Source organism: Callionymus lyra, chromosome 16 (genome assembly GCF_982586985.1).
Source record: "Callionymus lyra chromosome 16, fCalLyr1.hap1.1, whole genome shotgun sequence".
Classification (NCBI taxonomy): domain Eukaryota; kingdom Metazoa; phylum Chordata; class Actinopteri; order Syngnathiformes; family Callionymidae; genus Callionymus; species Callionymus lyra.
Window position 1 is genome coordinate 19,680,125 of NC_141833.1, and position 23,389 is coordinate 19,703,513.

At 37.0% G+C, this 23,389-nt stretch overlaps 1 protein-coding gene across 1 annotated transcript in view; it reads right to left on the bottom strand.

The window, feature by feature from the left end:
- LOC148064099 (collagen alpha-1(XI) chain-like) overlaps positions 1-23,389 on the bottom strand; it is a 115,845-nt gene that overhangs the window by 81,253 nt on the left and 11,203 nt on the right. The window contains exons 2-5 of the mRNA XM_087810885.1: positions 22,217-22,381; positions 17,743-17,956; positions 14,738-14,900; positions 968-1,096 (exon numbers count right to left, since the gene is read on the bottom strand). Coding sequence (XP_087667011.1) covers positions 968-1,096; positions 14,738-14,900; positions 17,743-17,956; positions 22,217-22,381 — 671 coding nt within the window. The remainder of the gene's footprint in view (positions 1-967; positions 1,097-14,737; positions 14,901-17,742; positions 17,957-22,216; positions 22,382-23,389) is intronic.

Below are 23,389 nucleotides of genomic sequence, written 5' to 3' on the forward strand. Positions count from 1 at the left end.
GTGTGTTGTTGTTTTTTTAGATGTAGCAATTAGCTCAACAATGCTAAGAAGCTAAAAGAAAATTGGGTAGGATGTTTCTTGTTTTAGGAGTACACAAAGTAAATTGATATCAACTGACACATTTCATAGATAAAGTCCTCAAAAATAGAATATATTTAGTTTTTTTCAAATGTAGCGATTAGCTCAACAATGCTAAGAAGCTAAATAACCGCGTAAGATGGGTCTTGTTTTTGGAATACACAAAATAAATTGATAAACACACAAATTTCAAATATAAAGTGCTCAAAAATAGAATATATTTTGTTTTTTTCAAATGTAGCAATTAGCTCAAATGTGCTAAGAAGCTAAATAACTATGCAAGATGTGTCTTTTTTTTAGGAGAACACAAAGTAAATTGGTATCCACAGACAAGTTTTAAATATCAAGCACTTCAAAAAAGATATATTGTGTGTTGTTGTTTTTTTAAATGTAGCAATTAGCTCAACAATGCTAAGAAGCTAAAAAAAAATTGGGTAGGATGTTTCTTATTTTAGGAGTACACAAAGTAAATTGATATCAACTGACACATTTCATAGATAAAGTCCTCAAAAATAGAATATATTTAGTTTTTTTCAAATGTAGCGATTAGCTCAACAATGCTAAGAAGCTAAATAACCGCGTAAGATGGGTCTTGTTTTTGGAATACACAAAATAAATTGATAAACACACAAATTTCAAATATAAAGTGCTCAAAAATAGAATATATTTTGTTTTTTTCAAATGTAGCAATTAGCTCAACAATGCTAAGAAGCTAAATAACCGTGTAAGATGTGTCTTGTTTTAGGAATAAACTAAATACATTGATATCAACAGACACATTTCAAATATAAAGTGCTTCAAAAAATAAATGATATACAGTATATATATATTTTTAATGTAGCAATTAGCTCAACAATGCTAACTAGCTAAATGGATGTGCGACACTCACCTCTTCTTCGGGCTCCTGGGCCTGGGGTTTGTCCTGGTGGTTGGGGGTTTCACAGTCGGGGCTGTAGTGCTCGCAGTAGTCGAAGGCAGCTCTGGGATCAGCCACTATCAGCAACTGCTGGATGTCTCCCTGTAAGAAATAAAAACAACATTTTAAATCAACTATAATCCCAAAGTGGGAAATTCCATCTGAGAATTGTAATTTTCCATCAACGCGGCGAGTGATTTATTCTTGACACGATACATCTGTTGAGGTCCATGACATTCTGACTTTATCATCTGCTAAATTGGATTTTCCACTTCTCCGTTGGCTCAAGTTGCAGCGTTACCCATGAGCCTTTGAGGCTTTTTCGCTGAGGAGAGGCGAGTCACGAGTACGACGCTCAAAAGTCAAAACCTCACAATCACATTTTAGGGAGCAATAAGCAGTAGTATCTACTAGTACATGCTAATATATTTTAGCATTATAGTACGAACACTTTTATAACTCTGATACTCAAGTTTAAAGAGACTTTCAAATTATTTTATATTAAAAGATAGATTACACAATTTGTTTTATGGCATAATAACACCATTGTTTGCATGTATTTTATTTCAAATTGTAAAAATATATGAACTATGCATTTTTCCATCTCATTAAATTCTTCTTTGGGGTTTTACGGCCCCGTATAACAGTATATAATGTGGCCCCTGAGAAAGTTTAATTGCCGACCCCTGTTCTAGATAAACACCTTAAACCAGATTTGAAAAACAGCTTTATGTTCGAACTAAATCCAATATTAGAATCAACTTTCGATTTTTTTTTTAAACCTCAGAATCATCTTAAATCGTCCTGACATCGTGCCACTCAAGTTGACCTTTTCCATATTTTCTGGCTCCACAAGAGTCAACTGTGTCGGTGTTGATTCAACCCCGAGACCTGAAGACTCCCCGGGTGCCTTTAAATAAACACCTTTGAGAAGCAACCGTCACAAATCTTCACTGACGGACCTTCTATTGACCGAGTCAGCGGGAGTTATTTTTCCAACATGTAGTTTGATCGTCTTTATGTTTCTGATGACGCGACACTGAAAACCGTGACCTAGTTAGGACACGCTTTTAATGAAGGATGACAACAAATATAAATAGATGATTAGAAGATAGAATAAAGAATATATATATAGAATTAAAATGAGTAAAAATATATTTGTTTAAAACTCTTGATGAAGTCGTAACTGCTTTCATTTGTCTATGAAACCAAAATATGTCCAAACATCAAGTATAAAAGCTGGTGTAGTCACTGTATCCTCTCGTCCTCAGTCATCGCCAGGACCTCCCCGTTCCTTTAGATGCAGAGGAAGTAATCACTGCTGCTAATTTCAACACGAAAATAAAGAAACGCAGTAAAGTATTTGCATGAGAATTGTAAATATAAAAAAATCGATAAAATACAATTATTACATTTTACACTCTTGATTGAAAATATTAGAAATAACTATCATAAAAATTGTCAAATAAAATGTACATTTAATTTAATTTGTGTTTCATTGTTTACATTTAAATCTAAATAACCATAATCAATGTAATAAATGTAAAAAAAACTAAAAAATATCATTGGTTATACTATTTAAGAAAAAAGTCAAAATATTACATTTCTAATGAATCAAAGATATTTTAGAAAAAATGGTCAATTATTACACATTTATACTGTTATGGAAGATTCAAAGAGTTAAAAAAAAGAGACTTAATTGCATTTAAAGAAGCAAAACGACATATGTTATTATATTTATAACAGAAAAAGCTAAAAAATAAGTCAATAATGGGGTTAACTATGACTGTTAATGGACCGTATAGATCCTTCACCGACGATGCCTTGAAAAAAGACAAACAAAAACCATCGGACGCGGCTCCTCTGGGAAGATTGTAAATCAACGTTTTCGGTCCCTTCGCTCTTTCACAGCAGACACCAAAGTCCCCGTTTTATCTGCGAAACGTCTGTTTTCCATGAGCGTTCGGGAACTGAAACGAGATCCCGGCTGCCCTTCCCATCAGCCCGAGGCTCTTTTTCCATGAGCGTCTCTGAAGGAATTTCCAAATTTCTGCCGCGGCGATTATTATGCGAAGCGTCTTATCTTTCGCTGGTCGCCTAAAACGGACACCTCGGGCTGACCTCGGTCCACCTCCGAGGGAGTGGCCAGAAGGACAATGGATCCACCTGGGAGACGTCGAGGTGGTGAAGGTGAAGGCGGACCACCATCACGGTGGGCCCAGACGAGGGAAGCCGACGCACACAGGTTGCAGAAAAGCAACATCTGCAGGAGTTTAGATCTCTGGAGTTCATTAGCTCTTGGCTGCCGTGTTGGATATACGTCCAGACAAAAGCATTAGTTTGCATTACTGACCGAGTTCTTCTAATATACAGCATATTTGTCCATTATTCAGTCACATTTTTGTCAAGGAAAACGTCCTCAATATACGTTCCACGTGTGCAAACTTTGGAAGGAATTTAAGAGTATTTTACGGCCAAATATTTGATACCAAAAGTACATTTCATAACCTACAAAGCCACCTCAACATGGCGAAAAAAATACTTCTGTTAATAAACATGATTGACAAGGTCAATAAAGACTTTGATAGGTTGTGTAACTGAGCTCGTCTTGAAATATTTGGTTAGTAGATATATTTGGATCAGGTTTTAAAGATGTGTATTGGCAAGAATCTGTTGATACGATACGTACCAGGATACACGGTCAACGATACTACAGTATATATCGTGATACTGTAGTAACAAGTATATATGTGTAGTACTGTCGAGTACTTGACTCTGGTGTTGTAGAATTTACAGACAACATGACTCTTGACAAAGTTGTAACTGCTTTCATTTGTTTTCAAACCAAAATATGTCCAAACATCAGCATTAAAAGCTGCTTGACTCACTGTATCCTCTCGTCCTCAGTCATAACCAGGACCTAACTTTTCCTTTAGATGCAGAGGAAGTAATCACTGCTGTCACCTAGCAACCAGAATTATTTAATTCAGTTTAATATAAACATGAAAATAAACAAACGCATTGGATATTTGCATGATAATTGTAAATATTTAAATGGTTTAAATTTGAATTTACACACTTTACACACACTTGATCAATATATATAAATATAAAATAACTGAAATGTGACTTAGAACGCTAAAGAGCTATAAAGCTATAGATTACAGTTCGAAAAATACTCCAAAATCAAACTGACTGAACTTTTGATGAGTCAAAGTCTGTAACAATAGAAGCAAGATTAATTCGCAACTGTACCAGAAATAGATGTATGATAGAACTTAGCCACATGCTAATGTCAGCTACATGTTGAATACAGATGATAAAAGCTATTATTTCTTGGGTAAATATAGGAATAACTCAGGAAAAAAAATACTGTGACTAGACTTTCAAGTCCTTACCACGCGGTTTAAGGTAGTCATGGCAGTACTTTAAGAAGGTAGCCTACCCAGGATCCCTAGCAAAGTACCCTTTAGAAAACCAAAGACCTTACCTAGAGTAGATAAGCAGCATCCCAAAATTTCCCAAATCTTCTAGCCATAGTTGAGATGAGGTCGACTTATAAAATCACCCCATATTCACCCTGGTTTCTACATCACTGGCTATATTAACTGCACTACCACATGTCCCGTTGGCTCACAAAGTGACCACATATTGGGACTCGTTCCATCCTCCTCTGCTCCCGTCGTTACGACTTCTCTTCCCTCCGCTAGGATTCCCAGGACCGGCAAACAGCTGGGAGACTCGCGAGGGCATGAATCAACACTCCAGGCAGCAACACAATTGGACCATTAGCGGAACCTGTGTACAGTCTGCATGTAGTTATCGTCGCAATATTTTTAATGGTTTCTGTGTGTGAGAAGTCTGCAACAAAGATGGATTGAGAAAAAAAAAAAAAGAAAAAGGGGGAGACAATAACAAACAATGCCGTCTGTGATCATCACAGCAGAGCCACGGGCCACTCGGGGAGCAGAACTACACACAAAGACTCACTGTTCCTGTCAAACTTTTAAGAGTCTACATGTGTTTCCAGGACTTGAGGGAGGAACGCGATACAAAGTGGGTTGTCAGCTGTTCTCTAGGGTGGTGGCTTCAGTTGGACGCGTTTGTGTCGACTTCTCTTTGCTCTTGTTCTGACTTTTTGATCTTATATAATGGATTTTTTTTTTTTCCTCTTTAAAGTCAAAAGAATCCAACCTTTTAACACAAAATATATTCATTATTTAAAAGGCTTAAAAAAGGGGAAGACATATAAATGACATTTTATGATTTAACTTAGTTTGTTTTATCCAATTGTAAAGTTTTCATCCCCATCCTTCACCTCCTATATAACAAATTCCTAAAACTTTAACTTTAACTAATCTCAGTAGTTTTATTGAAGTCTCTCATTTATCACATATATCCCAATTTTTCCCCCCATAATAATCAGGAATATTTATTTCATTATGTTGAAAAAGTAACAAAGGGGTGTCACGATACAGGAACAACATTAAAATTGTAATACTGTAGTAATGAGGATATGTTTGTAGTATTGTCCAGTACTTGACTCTGGTGTTGCAGAATTTACAGACCACATGACTCTTGACGAAGTCGTAACTGTTTTCATTTGTTTTCAAACCAAAATATACTCAAAAATCAGCTTTAAAATCACTGTATCCTCTCGTCCTTAGCGCAGAGGTTTAATTGCAACACAAAAATGAACAAATGCAGTTATCTATTGCATCTTAATTATTAATTAAATGGAATTTCATTATTTTATTTAAAAAACTTATTGGACTCTACACCAATAAATATATATATTATATTTATTCATACATATACATACAATAATACGACGAATACGATAAATATTGTGATATATTGCCGTAGGGATATTTTAAACTTTATATTCGAACTTAATCTCACAACTTCCATTAATATGTGACTTATGGTTTTATCGTCATCGTTAAGTGTCTTTACACTTATAATCTGAATTAATTTGTGATCATTTTCATTGTATTTTTCTATAAACTATCATTTTTATGTCGTCACGTGGATATAATGAGCCTCAACTGCTAAAAACAATCGTGTTACTTTCTTAGAATACTTGGAGTTTAAAATAAATACAATTATTAAATAAAAAATAGATGATTTTTTCTTTTTAATTAAAACTAATAAAGTATACCTACAGCTGGTGTTTATATTTGTATGAGGGCCACTTAAAATGTGGTCACGGGTCACCCGGGGCCCACGAGTCACACTTTCTTTAAGGTCTTACTTTGGAGTGAAGTCGTACTTTTTGTATTTTTTGTATGAATAAAACACATTTATATCAAGTTTCTCTGCTGCTCACTTTGAGTTTTTTATGACTAACATGTGCAACATGATTGTTATTATAACAACGTGTCCCCTCCTGATATTTATGCAGAAATGTTCAAATCTGCCAAAAAAACAACAAAAAAAAAGCGAGTAAAAAATTGATGAAGTCACAACGACCCGAGCCTGACACCGAACCTTCACGATCCAGATGTTTGCAGCTGGATGCAGATTCACCCTAAACACTTGACACGTCTCTGGTGTCGGTCGCTTTATCTTGGATATCCACGACTTTTCTTACGCGTTTTCCTTCTTCTTCTCCATCCGTCTCTGCAGCAGACGCCGCTCGTTCAAAATTCCTCCCGAGAGAAGCGAAAGACAACAACAGAAGCTCGGAAGAGAAATGGTTCCATTTCCAAAAAACTTCTCTCTGCGGTCGGAGCCGGAGTTCTCCGGGTTCGTGGAGCTGGCACCTTTCAAATATTAGGCTTTTTCTGGTCGGCCAGGAGCTCAGGAATCTGCTCAGAACATCTGGTCTGATACTCCACTTTTTCATCTTCATTGAGTTTTCCAGAAAATTTTTTCCATCCTATGAACTTTAAAGAGCAACTGAATTTTGCTTTTTTCCACAAGCAGAGACTTGAGCTGATGAATTCGATATTTAAAAAATGTGTGTGTGCGTTTAGTTTATATATTTTGAGTTTTTTAGCATTTGAATTATTGTATTGCTCTACTGCAAGTGTGTAAAAGTAAGTCACACAATAGGCCAACATTTTTAGCAATCTTGCGATGTATCGTGATACTGTAGTATCAAGGATATATGTGTAGTATTTTCAAGTACTTGACTCTGGTGTTGCAGAACTTACAGACCACATGACTCTTGACGAAGTCGCTTTCATTTGTTTTTAACTAAAATATGTCCAAACATCAGCTTTAAAAGCTGCTGGAGTCACTGTATCCTCTCGTCCTCAGTCATCGCTGTGATCTCGAGGGATTTCATTGTTACTTTATCTGCAGGTACAATCGAAATAGTGCTGTTTAGGATCAATACGGTATCTTGGTCACAGTTCAAACACATTATATATTAACCAAACTGTCTTCAACTGGAGTAAATTCTAATGAAAACATTTTCCCTTAATTGTGTTTTTTGGAAGTCATTAGATTACATTTCTTCCTTAAATCTCTGGCATCCTTTTAAGTCACAATGAATGATGTTGATGAATTGATGAAAACAACACAGTGGGCCACACAACTGGGTTTATTATATATTATTATATATTTGATTCATATTTTTCAGAGAGACAAATCATTTTTTTCTAGGCCACCATTGGTACAAATTAAGAGACAGATTAAAAAACTTTAAGCAAAAAGAGAAAGCTGACCCTCAATTTTCACTTTAAAAATATAGCTACACTTGTCCTTCCTTATAAAATATAGAGAATTATTAACTTGAAGTCACCGAATGACCTCTAGGGATCAGAAAGTAACTAAATATTTTTGCAGAAAACACTTTTCTTCTTCGAATAGAACATTTTGATTAGTTCAATCCATACATTGTCTTATACAAGCCATTACTTTCTGGTGTGATTATATAATGTGAATAAAAGCAAGTGAAGTTAATCAATACACATATTTGACTTGTGTTGTTTGAATCAAAACATTCAGTGACAGGTTTGAGAAAAGAATGCTGAAGGAAAACAGTCGAAAGTCTCTCTTACTGCCAACTCAACCATAAACAATGATTCATTTCAGGGCTCGGAGCCCGACTGCGCATTTATTGACTCCAGTGCCAGAGACGGATCCACTTTCAGGGACGTGAGTTTGGACGGTGAGTAGGTAGTGACAGGAACATAAACAACATCGTCTTCACCGCCATATCAGCTTCAGAGAGAGACTTACTAACGTAAAAAAAAAAACGTGATAAAAAGAAATAATAACACAGATATGAATCTGATTCTCAGAGATGTTTTTCTTTCGTCGTCTCCAGCGCTCATATTTTCCCTCAACCCTTCATTCTTTCCTGTGCGCTCCAGATTTGAACACCTGCTCATGTGATGTCCTGAGGCGGTAAGGTAGCCATGTGTTCCGAGCTCCTCACAGCCAGAGTCATCAAACCCGTGGACGGAAAATCTCAACCCGGGTGTCATTTAACACGACGACGAGCCAAGATATGAGATGAAATCACACACCATCAGGAATCAAACGTGGCCAGATATTGTGTTGAAGCACACTTTGGCGTCTTAAACTGCAGCAATTGTGCGAAAATAAGGGACCGCAGTGGTCAGTGTCACGTAATGAAGGGGTTCAAAGTAAGAGATGCACTTTCCTTCTAAAGTGATTAACAAAAGTGTCGTCTCTTCAACTGCGTGTGATCGTGTGAGTCTCTGCGAATCATACCATATGCATCATGATACACGAGCAACGATACAATATATTCCAATACATAGTGATACTGTAGTAAGAAGGATATATTTGTAGTATTGTCCAGTACTTGACTCAGGTATTGCAGAATTTACCATTGACCACATGACTCTTGACGAAGTCGTAATTGCTTTCATTTGTTTTCAAACCTAAATAGGTGCAAACATCAGCTTTAAAAGCTGCTGGACTCACTGTATCCTCTCGTCCTCAGTTGTAACTGCTTTCATTTGTTTTCAAACCTAAATAGGTGCAAACATCAGCTTTAAAAGCTGCTGAAGTCACTGTATCCTCTCGTCCTCAGTTGTAACTGCTTTCATTTGTTTTCAAACCTAAATAGGTGCAAACATCAGCTTTAAAAGCTGCTGAAGTCACTGTATCCTCTCGTCCTCAGTCATCGCCAGGATTTCATTGTTACTTTAGCTGCGAAGGACAAAATGACTGCTGCCATCTTGAGGCCGGAAGTTTAATTGTAACACAAAAATGAATAAAAACGTGTGAATATTTGCAGGTTCTTTGTAAATTAAAAAATATAATTATTTTATTTTTCACACTTTATTGAAATATAAACCATAAAGATGAAAAAAAATTAAAATGTGATTGTTGATTTGTTTGATCATTGTTACTTTAGCTAAGGACGCATTTAATAGAATTGAAACAGTGCTGTTTAGGATCAATACAGTATCTTCAAAACAATATCAGGATATTAAAGTGTATCGATATTTTTTTACACCCCTTGTTTTTTGACTTTTGATTGATGTTTACAAGACATTAACTTTATCCAAGAAGCTGCAGCAGCTGCCCCCCCGACCTGATCCCCAAAAACAGTTTTATATGTTTGATGTCTAAGTCTATTAAGAGTTACAAGTACACCATATTCCACCGATATAAGCTCATGTAAACTATATGAGATGTAAGACTTTAAGATAATATCTGGGTTTCTCTTCTGCTTTTGCGTCATTTTGACACACCAACGTCTCCAGTGGCCTTTGACTTCAAGGTATTTTTCACCAAATATTCAAATTTATTTGACTTTAGAATAAGGGTTTGGATTTTTTTCCAGAGTCATCTGTTCTTTTTTTCGAGTTATAGACAAAAATGTTTGTTCATTTTAATGTAGCGACTGGAGCTCAGTTGTCTTCGTCTTCATCTTCGTCCAAAAGACACTTAAAAAAAATCCAAAAACTGCTCGTCTGTAAAGTCCCTCTTGGATTCAAGCCTCGACATGAGGAATTGTTATAATAAAAAAGTATATTTTAAGATTGTTCTGCTACAAACAAGCTTTAAAACTTTTCCTCAACATCAGTCGAGGCTTCAATAGAAGAAGGACGTAACAGACGAGCAGTTTTTTGATGTTTTCAAGTGTCTTTTTGGACGAAGAAAAAGAAGCTCCATTCCCAACTACAATATGAACAGACATTTCACATTTCTTCGATCCTTAAAACTCTTCACTGGCTTCCAGTTTCTTTCAGGATCAACTTTAAAATTCTGGTTCTAACTTTCAGATCTATTCATGGTCAGGCTCCTCCTTACATCACTGATCTGATCCAGCCTTACACCCCAGCTCGGGCTCTGAGGTCTGTGGACTAGAATCTACTGATGGTTCCTGAACACGCTTCAGGACCAGAGGAGAGAAATCTTTTCAGGCTGTTGCTCCTAAGCTTTGGAACGATCTCTGTGTTTGATGATCTACTGACTCCTTTAAGAAACATCTTAAGACGTTTCTATTTGTTCAGGCTTTTCCTTGATTTTCTGGAACTCCTGTGTTGTTCTCAGTATTATCTTGATTTTTAAAGTAGTAGTGTTTAAGCGCTTTGTGACCCTGGTCTGGAAAAGCGCTCTATCAATAAATATTACTTACTTACTTACTTACTTAAACTAAAAAAAGGAACAGATTACTCTGAAAACAATCCCAACCCTTAGTCGATATCAGGGTGAGTAGAAAACGAGTGGAATTTGAAATTTTGGTGAACTACCACTTTAAAAAAATTGTTATTATCATTATTATTAATTGAGGAAGTGATAGTTAAATCACTTTAAGAGATGGTGGAAAGTGGTCTTGTGTGTTAAATTGATAGAATCCATCCATCTGTCGACTTTGGTTCATTAACGGCGGCAAAATAGATCGACTTCAAAATCTGGCTTTGCATCTACTGGGGCTTCACCACCTCGTGAGTTACTTCTCTTAATGAAATGGCCGGATTTCAAGAATCTAAACACAGAACCAGCTGAGCTATAAAGATGGCAGAATCCTCCCAGGGAATTAAAAAGAAAATCCCACAAGATCCTGCCCCTAAAAATACTTGTATCCCGTAATTGCCCTTCTGGCATCATGACCTTATTCTACTTTGTTGTTAAAAAACGGCTCACTGGGAATCAGGATCAGACCGAGGCTGCTTTAATAGTCGGGAGAACAATTGCCGTCATGGTTTTTTTTGGGGAAACCGACGTCTTCTGGCGACAGGAAATGGTCGTCGACCACCGGTTGCTCGTTAGAAAGAATGTCATGATGCAGAAAAGCCACAACAATACTTTGTCACATCAACTAAACGCATCTGTTAACTTAGTCTTTTGTTCTTTTAAAGCATGACGATGAAGATGGTTGAAGACCTTCACCTCAAACCCTCGCCACCCCCTGGCAACGTAAAAGTTTAATAATGAGCCTCGGCGACCAACAAAACCTTCTTATTCCTGGAATAAACCGAGGTACGATCATCGGATTTAGGGTCGTTAAATTGAATTGAATTGTAGAAATAATGGTAATCGCTATTGTTCCACAAACAAAAGGACGCTGTGGGAGAACTTTTTTGAAATCGAAGCCAGAAAGCAGTCGTCACATGGAATTATTGCGATCTCGATAATTGAAATTCCACTTGAATCCATCAATCTCATGTGTAATTCAGTTTGACCTCTGACTAATATAGTCAAATATAGTCGTAAGATAATATTGATATGATTAAATATCGCAAATTAATTTGTCCCACTGGTGGACGAGGAATAAAAGGATGCGTTTCTTGGAAAATAATCAATAAAATGTCACTTATTTGTAAAGGTCAAGGGCCAAGGACCAAATCTGGCGAAGTTTCTTATAAAAAATATATATATTTAGGTTTATATTGTGATGCCATTGGTTCATTTAAGGAACAAAACGTATAGGTTTGAACTCAATCAATATCTAAAAGCACTTAATGATTCATTTTCTTCTTTTTGTTTTTAAAATGTTGATCATTTTTTGGCTTTCGAACCATGTTTTTATTTTTGATCATAGTTTTTTTTATAGTTTATATCTGAATAAAGTCAGTAGAAAATAATTCCATTTTGGTTCAACCCTTGTGGGTCAAGGTGAACGACCTCCAACACTACATATGTGTTTATGGAAACCAGGGAGGTCGTTCAACTTGACCCAGAGACAACACAAGGGATACCACAAACACATTTGTTTTTACAGGGCTTTCGGTCACCTTGACCCAGAGACAACACAAGGGATACAACGAACACGTTTGTTTTTCCAGGGCCTTCGGGTCATCTTGACCCAAAGACAACACAAGGGTTTACCACAAACACATTTGTTTTTACGGGGCTTTAGGCCACCTTGGCCCAGAGACAACACAAGGGATACCACAAACACATTTGTTTTTACGGGGCTTTAGGCCACCTTGGCCCAGAGACAACACAAGGGATACCACAAACACATTTGTTTTTAAGGGGCTTTAGGCCACCTTGGCCCAGAGACAACACAAGGGATACAACGAACACGTTTGTTTTTCCAGGGCCTTCGGGTCACCTTGACCCAGAGACAACACAAGGGATACAACAAACATGTTTGTTTTTCCAGGGCCTTCGGGTCACCTCGTTCCAGAGACAACACAAGGGATACAACGAACACGTTTGTTTTTCCAGGGCCTTCGGGTCATCTTGACCCAGAGACAACACAAGGGATACAACGAACACGTTTGTTTTTCCAGGGCCTTCGGGTCATCTTGACCCAGAGACAACACAAGGGATACAACGAACACGTTTGTTTTTCCAGGGCCTTCGGGTCACCTTGACCCAGAGACAACACAAGGGATACCACAAACAAATGTGTTTTTCCGGGGCCTTTTGGTCACCTTGACCCTGAGATAACACAAGGGTTAATGTATTTACAATGCATGCACATATTCATGGTGTTTGTTCATTTTTATGTTGCAATTAAACTTCCAGTCATTATGTCCTTCGTAGCTACCGGACCAATGAAATACTGGAGATGACTGGGGGCGAGAGGATACAGTCGACTCGAGAAGCGTCATGTGGTCATGTGTAAATTCGGCAACACCGAGTCAACTACTCGACAATACTACAAATGTATTCTTGTTACTACAGTATTGTGATACCTATCACCAGATACATACTCCTAATACATGGTAGCTTGTGTGTAGCTTTGGTTGAAGATGACAATAAAGGAGTTTATTTTACACACTAATGTATTTTAAGCATCAGAAGGACACAGTAAAGACGGTTGACGTCGTTACTCAACCATCCGAACCTTTTTAACGTCATCCATGAGAGACGCTCGTCTCCTCCATGAAGGTCAGACTTCAACCAAAATCCTTCAGATCATCTAAAAGAGAATCTGGACACACAGAGCCAGGTTGGCGTCTGTTCTTTATTAAACGATTCATTCACACACACTGTGTCGAGGGAAAATAACACACCGAGGTAACTTTTCCACGGCCAGCGGTGGCGACACAAGCCAAGCGGACAAAGCTAATATTGTTGTTCTGGCCAATAAAAGTCATCATTTGCTGAATGCACAATATATGACGAAGAGAAAATAAAACGTCTGGGCTTTAAGTGTCAGGCTTTAGACGCTCATTCAGGGTAGTCCCTCTTTTATAGTCCTGCTAAATGACAGCCTTTCAGAACACTTTCAATTACATCAGAATGGATAATTCGCTGGCAGCCGCTCCAGCTTTCCAAGGTCCCTCAGAACATTATTCACTTTTCTCTCAAGAAGCAAAACCGTTCGTGTTCAAATCCTGCATTAACTGGTTAATCGCGGCGACCTTTTGCACACGTCACGCAAGCCTGTAATGACGAGTTTAATGAAACCTTGTTGAAAATCTTTGTTACTTTTTCAAGCAGTAAAAAAAACCACCTGGACAAGAGGTTTAAACCATTATTTATAATATGTACTCAGCTGTTATTAAACTGACTGAATAAAATCGTGAATAAAATGTTATCCATGAAATATACACTTCTTTTTTTTTTTATAAAAGAATGGAATTACATATCAATATATCTTAGATATATTAATATTATCAATGATATCTTTGTTATTTTTCTTTGATCTATGTTCTTTATCTTTAGACTTAGATTGTATCATCTTGTTCTTTCTCTTTATTCTTGTTCTTATTTTTATGAATAACTGCTGTATTGCTGTGTTCTAATTGGAAAAAAACAATTTCAATAAAGTTCTACCTAATCTAACATATAATCTAAATAATTTTCCAATTGAATCGTTAATGGAACAAATATTTGTGGAAAGAGAGGAATATTCATAGTTTTATGCAAAATGCATTCATGTTGTCACTTTAAAATATATATAATTGTATATATTTGGGAAAAAATGTTCACTATAATATTTATTTTCCTTTTTTTTTTTATATACTGTATACCTGGGAACCTACAAACTATTTTTTAATTAGCTTTTTCTATCCATATTTTATCTTTTCAAAACTTTTCTTTTACTTATTGACATTTTCACTCTATATTTAAAATGTATGTAAAATTATATATAATATATATAACAAATAAAATATAAACAGACAATTAAAAAAGTTCCCCAAATTCAGAAAACCAGAAAAGCTTTGAAAACATGAATATAGATGTAAATTATCAATATATACAGTATATATCTCAATTTATATTCTACTATATTTGTGTCATTTTGCCAACAGTTTTATCACCACTTACATAAAGAAAAGATATTTAAAAACCCAAGTAATTCATTGAAACACAAGCCATAGCTTCCATTAAAAGCAGAAAGTCTACCTCGAAAACCTCCTCGTCCAGGATCCTGGTCCCGAACACGGTGATGCCCTCGGTGTTGATGACGGCCTGGTCGCCTCTGTTGAGCGGTCGGGTCAACTTCCTCTTGCAGTCCACGATCATGGTGACGCTCTTCTTCTCCACGCTGATGGCGACGCGATGCCACCTGCGACAACGTCGAGAAAAAAAAAGAACGACCACACGTGAGTTTCACTTCGAGAGAGTGACTCCATCTTTTTTCCACTATGGCTTTTTTTTTTTGTGATTCGTCACAGCGAACGCTCGCCCGTGCAGTCGTTGCGGTTTTTCGCTGAACTCGGCATCAAACGCTGGGCCCGGGAAAGTGGAAATAAGGCAGACGTGTAAAAATAGATACTGGAGGGTGTTCTGGCTGCAGCGGTCACTCTGGTGGGTTCCACTAATTACGTCGGACTTCGCTGCGCCCAGTTACATCTGTTCTTAAAGCCGATTGGCCGACTTTAAAAAAGTCCTCTGGTGCACGAGACAAACTCCAGCATCGACTCCAGATCAGGATTTAAAACATTACAAAGTACATCTTCGGCTCGCCACTACGACTTTGGAGGGAAATTGGAAAAGAAAAACCGATGAGTTGCTCACATTATTTAAGAGAAAACCAGAGGAAGTCGATTTTTTTTAAAAGGTGAAACTCCAACTTTCCTGACATGTTTCAAATGTTGAAGTCTTCCTCTCCAAGATACAGTAAGTTCCTCATCATGACCACGTTCTCAACTTATTACTTTATAAAGTTCGTCTGAAATCTGGGCGAACGAGAGGTTACGAGAGTCCATTATGACGTAATAATGGCTTCACTCTCTTCCTCCAGCCAGCTGTCATTCCATCCCACTTTGTTAATACAACGAGTCCCTTGAAGGTGGAGACTTCCGGTATCGATGACGCGCGGTGACAAACTTCCATCCTCGACCAATCACAGTGTGGTTATGGTCAAAAAGATTTAATTTCCATTATACGACAAACAAAAAAAACACATTAAAAAGCCGTGGCATAAAATAAACACGATAAAATGGGTAAAATAGTAGTAAAAGCTAATGTGTATTTCATGTAAATGGACGATAATATCATCAAAGTACTGCCTTCTGGCTCAGCTCTTTCTTCAACAGGACAGACCGGTGAACATCAAGACCAATCCTCACTCGTGAACCAGATCAGGAGGTACTCATGCCCCACTTTGTTTATACAACGAGTCCCTTGGAGGTGAAGACTTCCGGTATCGATGACGCGCGGTGACAAACTTCCATCCTCGACCAATCACAGTGTGGTTATGGTCAAAAAGATTTAATTTCCATTATACGACAAACACATTAAAAAGCCGTGGCATAAAATAAACACGATAAAATGGGTAAATAATAGTAAAAGCTAATGTGTATTTCATGTAAATGGACGATAATATCATCAAAGTACTGCCTTCTGGCTCAGCTCTTTCTTCAACAGGACAGACCGGTGAACATCAAGACCAATCCTCACTCGTGAACCAGATCAGGAGGTACTCATGCCCCACTTTGTTTATACAACGAGTCCCTTGGAGGTGAAGACTTCCGGTATCGATGACGCGCAGTGACAAACTTCCATGCTCGACCAATCACAGCGGAGTGGGTGTGGTTATGGTAAACAAGATTTAATCTCCATTATACAACAAACAACATTTTTTTTTTAAATAGCATAAAATCAACACAATAAAACGGTAAATTATAGTAAAAGATATTGTGTATTTCATGTAAATGGACGATAATATCATCAAAGTATTGCCTTCTGGCTCAGCTCTTTCTTCAACAGGACAGACCGGTGAACATCAAGACCAATCCTCACTCGTGAACCAGATCAGGAGGTACTCATGCCCCACTTTGTTTATACAACGAGTCCCTTGGAGGTGAAGACTTCCGGTATCGATGACGCGCGGTGACAAACTTCCATGCTCGACCAATCACAGCGGAGTGGGTGTGGTTATGGTAAACAAGATTTAATCTCCATTATACAACAAACAACATTTTTTTTTTAAATAGCATAAAATCAACACAATAAAACGGTAAATTATAGTAAAAGATATTGTGTATTTCATGTAAATGGACGATAATATCATCAAAGTATTGCCTTCTGGCTCAGCTCTTTCTTCAACAGGACAGACCGGTGAACATCAAGACCAATCCTCACTCGTGAACCAGATCAGGAGGTACTCATGCCCCACTTTGTTTATACAACGAGTCCCTTGGAGGTGAAGACTTCCGGTATCGATGACGCGCGGTGACAAACTTCCAAGCTCGACCAATCACAGCGGAGTGGGTGTGGTTATGGTAAACAAGATTTAATCTCCATTATACAACAAACAACTTTTTTTTTTTAAATAGCTTAAAATCAACACAATAAAACGGTAAATTATAGTAAAAGATATTGTGTATTTCATGTAAATGGACGATAATATCATCAAAGTATTGCCTTCTGGCTCAGCTCTTTCTTCAACAGGACAGACCGGTGAACATCAAGACACGTTCCTCACTCGTGAACCAGATCAGCAGGTACATAACCTCTACACTTGGGACTGAGAGGAGCTGATCCTCATCCAAAACCATTCCAGTTGAACATCTCAGGAAAACCCAAAAAAAACAACTGTCTTTCTTTTACTCCTCTTCTGGACTCTTGACCGAAACTGACTTTTACTTGTCATAACAACAACTGCGATCGGCGTCCAGCAAACAACCTGAAAGTATCGTCGAAGGTAACCTGTGAACATCTGCCAACATCTCCTGGAGAAATGAATCCATTTCCAATATGAATCTGCGACACACACTGCATCGGTTCACACATTCAAACTCGGTTTAGCTCCGCTGAGGAACAATTGACAAAGACAACATAATGGCCAGCGTGGAAAGAATCCTTCCAAGGTTTGTGCCGAGGATGGATGGAGTTCATTAGACTCATCGGAGCGGGATTATTATCCAATTCTCGCTGGACGTTCTCCAGCTATTGTGACTTACTTTCCATCAGCGATGTTGATGGAGCGGAACAGGGGGTACTCCTCCGGGGGAGGCTTGCCGTTCTGGTCCTCGTACAGGAAGACTGGAGCGCGACCAACTTCCACTCCGAGCTGCTGGACGCCCTGTTGGTTGTACACGGACAGCAGGAAGGACTGGAGGCCAGACTTGGGCTTGATGGTGAACATGATGGAGAAGTCTTCGGGGAAAACTCCACCTGAGGAGACAGTGATCGGTCGGGTTATTCAAGTATTTTTAAGATGGGCCACGATGAACAGGAGCAAATACATTGTTGAAAACTTAGGTCTTTGACCATAAAATATACAATTATTATGATTGATATTAAAACATACCGAGAGTTATCTTAGTTAAAGGGTGAATAAAGGGCAATGATCAATACAAAAATGGAGCATATTAGCTAAAATATTTGTATTTGTCAATGAGCATTAAAATAATTTGCACGACTTTGTGGATTTTTGTTAAAAAAGTGCATGTTTAGAGTGTTTTATTTTGTGTATTTTAAGGTCACCAGTGGATCTGGTGGTAGGCGTGTGTATTTGCAAGAATCTGGCCCTTTAATACAGATCCCGATACAGGGTCAACGCTACGATAAATTGTGATACTTTAGGAACAAGAGTGTATTTGTAGTATTGTCGAGTACTTGACTCTGGTGTTGTAGTATTTACAGACCACATGACTCTTGACGAAGTCGTAACTAATTTAATTTGTTTTGAAACCAAAATATGTCCAAAGATAAATGAGTACTGCAGACGACTGTATCCTCTTGTCCCCAGTCATCACTGGGATCTGGAACTGTGAACTGTAGACCATTACATAACTAAATCGATAAAGTGCTGTTGAATATCGAAAATATTATTATTCCACTTCTTTCTATTATTTTTTTCTCGTACTTCATTTTTGAAGTTTAACTCACATTCAAGAGGGTCAATTGAACAGTAAACATTGGAATACTTTAGTTTTAAAACCAAAATATGTCCAATCCTCAGCTTTAAAGGCTGCTGTAGTCAACTGTATCCTCTCGTCCTCAGCTGTAACTGCTTTCATTTGTTTTCAAACCAAAATATGTCCAAAGATCAGCTTTTAAAAGCTGCTGGAGTTGACTGTATCCTCTCATCCTCAGTCATCACTGGGATCTCGCAGGATTTCATTCTTCTTTCAGCTGCGGAGGACGTATTGATTGACTGGTGCCATCTAGCGGCCGGAAGTTTTATTGCAACACAAAAATTAACAAAAAAACTATATGTAATTATGAATAATTAGGGCTTTTTGAAAGCCCTAACAATGTAAATTGTAAATAAAATTGTTTTATTACTTAATTTTACGCACACGTTATGAAATATTAACCATAAAAGTATTTTGAAGAGAAATAAAAAGTGTTTTGATCATTTCTGTATCAACAACTTTCTGACAAGTTGCTCTAAAACATGAAAAACGTCTGTGAATCACCCTTTAGATCTTGAAGAAAAACAATTCTGCCTTATTCAAGCCCTAACGTGACTAAACACAAGCAGCTCCACGCCATGAAAACTTGATTTCAATGAAAGGTGAAATAAGGTAATGGAGTTTATAACCAGGTGCTACTCATTTGTTGTCAGAATGAACACATGTTCGTGGTTTAGCATTTTATTAGCGCCTCACTCAATTCAGCAGCTTAAGGAATTAGCAAAAATATGTTAAAACTATGACCGACTCGCTCTTGAATGGAAAATCGATTATTAGTATTATGTGGTAAACAATCCACAGGATGGAAAATAAGATTCTACTCAAGTTCAGATAGAAATAAGTGAAATAATGTTGGGGAAAAAATCATATATTTGTGTCACGCTACAGTTTTATTTTATTTTTGGTCCATGTAAAGAAAGCACTTGACCTTAAGATAAGATATTAACAGTTAGATAGAACTGAATCAAAATATTGTTTGTCAAAATAAAGTGCATTTCCTATTGGGAATCATAGAACAGCAATAGTTAGAAAATAAATGGTGGAAAATTACTGGATGCATTTGAAGAAATAAATGGAAATATAATAACGATTTTATAGGTAAATAAGAATAAAGATTAGATGATCAATAGAATTAATTTAAGATGTGAATATTGACATGAATCGTACTATTCATAAATCGGTATAAAAGTGAAGCATCTAGATTGAAGAAATCCAGAATAGCAACAAATCAAATTGAATATCTTCTATCTAATCTCTATAATGATTTCCTTTCCTTTTTTTTTCCACCACAGTTTCCACAGTTATTGCTTTAATGAAGCGCATCAGTGACTCATGAACAAGAGAAATTGTCTGATGATTATCATCTTGGAAAAACATTCCCTTTGGCATCCATCGTGGCCCTCGGCTGGTAATCACTCGCAAATTCTTAGACAACAGGAAATCATTTAATCCAGGATTTTTTTTTCTTTTGACATTTCCAAAAAATGTCAAAAACACTCCTGAGAGGGGATTCCTGAGATCCTCAAGACATCTCCGGCGTAATGGGAGGTGATCGATCTTCAGCTACTGAACAAACGACGCTTACTGTTGAATATGACACGAGTATGAATAATATTAAAATGGACAAATGTTTGTCGTTTTATTAACATAGAAGTGGATGAAGATTTCGTTTGCGTTTCTACTCAGCTGTCACTTCTTTGTTGTCATTTCTTTTCAAATGAGTGTAATCCAGATGTGTCAAATACATTTTCATGTTCTTCAGAGAGAAGACAAGAAAACAATACTCTCTTTAAAAATGTGCATCTTGGATGAGCCACAAGAAAAAAAAAAGAAAATAGTGGCCAATTAAGAAGAGTCACGACATCTGCAAGAGTCTCTGTAAACAATCTTTTTTCTATTGGCAAACACAGATTTTTGCATAAATGTCGAATCCGTTTTATTACGATGACTCACCGGGATACGTTTTACTATACGTCTGCTTCCCATCCGAGGATGGTAGAAACGATGGGAGCCTCTTTCCCCCGAACGTTTGTTTCCAATTAAAAACCTACTGTCTTACTCGGCTTGTTTGTTTACGTGACAAACTTCCATCCCCGTCGGGCGATTGGAGCCGAGTGGAAAACCACACAAATCAACGTCAACTGCTAAATTACCATTGGATGTTTTCAATAGTGTGTTTGAAGAACGTCATTTATGGTGAAGAGGTTTCTTTGTTTTTATCGTTATTAAGTTCAATTTTGAAATATGAACATCGCGAACATTTGATTATAAATTCCCAATGTTAAATAAACAATCTGAATCTGAGGATACGTTACGAATCACAATACATGGAAAAACTAAGATATATCACGATATAGTGTAGGAACAAGAATATATGTGTAGTATTGTCGTGTGTTGCAGACTTAACAAAGTCTCTTGACGAAGTTGTAACCGCATTAATTTGTTTTCAAACCAAAATATATCTAAACATCAGCTTTAGAAGCTGCTGGAGTCACTGTATCCTCTCGTCCTCAGTCATCGCCGGGATATCGCATGATTTCATTGCTAACTCTAGACAAAGTCACAACTGCTTTTATTTGTTTTAAAACCAAAAATATTTTCAAACATCAGCTTTAGAAGTTGCTGAAGTCACTGTATCCTCTCGTCCTCAGTCATCGCCGGGATAGCGCAGGATTTCATTGCTAACTCTTGAAAAAAATCGTAATTGCTTTTATTCGTTTTTAAATCAAAAATGTGTCCAAAGATCAGCTTTAGAATCTGCTGGAGTCGACTGTATCCTCTCGTCCCCAGTCATCGCCGGGATATCGCAGGATTTCATTGCATGACTCTTGACAAAGTCGTAACTGCTTTTATTTGTTTTAAAACCAAAAATGAATAAATAATAAGTGCACTATTTTTTACTTATTTATATTTATACTTTTATATTAATTCATTATATGCAATATTTAAAAGATTTATTAATTATTTTTATATTATATTGCACTATTAATAACTTATTAATATTTATATTTATACAATCACTTATGCTGTGTTTTTTGTTGCCAAGCAACGAAATTCCCTTGCCAGTTTTCACATCTGTGCAATGACAATAAAGAAAGTCTAAAGTTTGAATTCTATAGATGTTGCCAGGGAACATAATGACTGCTGCCATCTAGCGGTTGGAGGTTTCATTGCCACACAAAAATGAAAAAAATGCTGGCGAATATTTGTTGATTATAAATAACTAAAATTGCAAAAAAATGATTTCATACACTTTTTATAAATATGAAAATATAATAAATAATATATAAATAATATATAATAGAATCTAAATATGAAGCATAAAATAACAATAAAAAGATAGTTTTAAAGATGTGGCTTTCAAACTACCTTTTTTATTGTCATTTTATGCTTTGATTTTCATATTGTATTTTCATAATAATCGATACAGTGCTGGTATCATAGCCGCTATAGTAAAAAAATATTGATTTTTTCGTGTATCAGGGTTTTTCCCCAAAGGTATCGAGCCACTTACCCGGGAAGAGCTGTCTGGTCGGAGCGCTGATCTGAGCCTGTTTTCGCACTCGGTACGCGGTGTCGGGTTTGGATCCTCTCCGCACCGTGCAGAAGCCCGTTGTTTTCCGGACTCCATCTGGAGAGCTCTGGAAGTCTAGCGCTTTCAATACATCCACTGGTTCAGCTGTGGGAGCAGAGGAAGGAGGGATGAGATCAAAGGGCAAAAAAACATTTCCAACCTTGTCAAAGATATCGAGATGAAAACAAAGGAAACCACGGACGTCAAACACAATCAAAGTTGAAGGAACTTTTTGAGGGAGATGATGGAGACACAAGAACATCTCCACCTTTTCGGTGTTTCGACAGATGTAGCTGAAAAGGTACCAGAGGTTTTTGGCACTGATTTTGAGTTAAATCTGCGAAGAAACTCTCTAAACATATGTCTGATTCCATACAAGTTCTATCACTTTTTTACTGATTTCATTCCAAGACCAAACCTTCACTATAGCCTTGATGAAATAATGTTTAACCCAGAATCAATTTACCAAATATTGTCTGGAATCCTCTACAATATAATTCTTTATTTTTGCTTCTTCGATCAGCATTTTCCAACTTCTCCACGGTAACTTATCTTGATCTTTATCCAGAGTCACTCGTATTAGAAGCTGCTGGAGTCACTGTATCCTCAGTTGTAACTGCTTTCATTTGTTTTAAAACCCAAAATATGTACAAACATCAGCTTTAGAAGCTGATGAAGTTGACTGTATCCTCTCATCCTCAGTCTCCTTCTTCACGATAATTTCAGATTTGGACCTAAATTGATTACAATACTGTAGTCAAAAGTTTCTCCAATTTACGTCGACCTATTTGGATATATGTGAGTATTGGAACATATTTTATAAAGACATCTCACCCTAATGACAGTGTTCAAAATGAACTTTAGCAATTTCATGATTCATAATACATGTAAAACTAAGATATATCACGATATATTGTAATACTGTAGAAACAAGGATATATGTGTAGTATTGTCGAGTACTTAACTCTGGTTTTGTATAATTTACAGACCACATGACTCTTGAAAAAGTCGTAACTGCTTTCATTTGTTTCATCAGCTTTAGAAGTTACTGGAGTCGACTGTATCCTCTCATCCTCAGTCTCCCTTTTCCTGATAATTTCAGATTTCGAACTA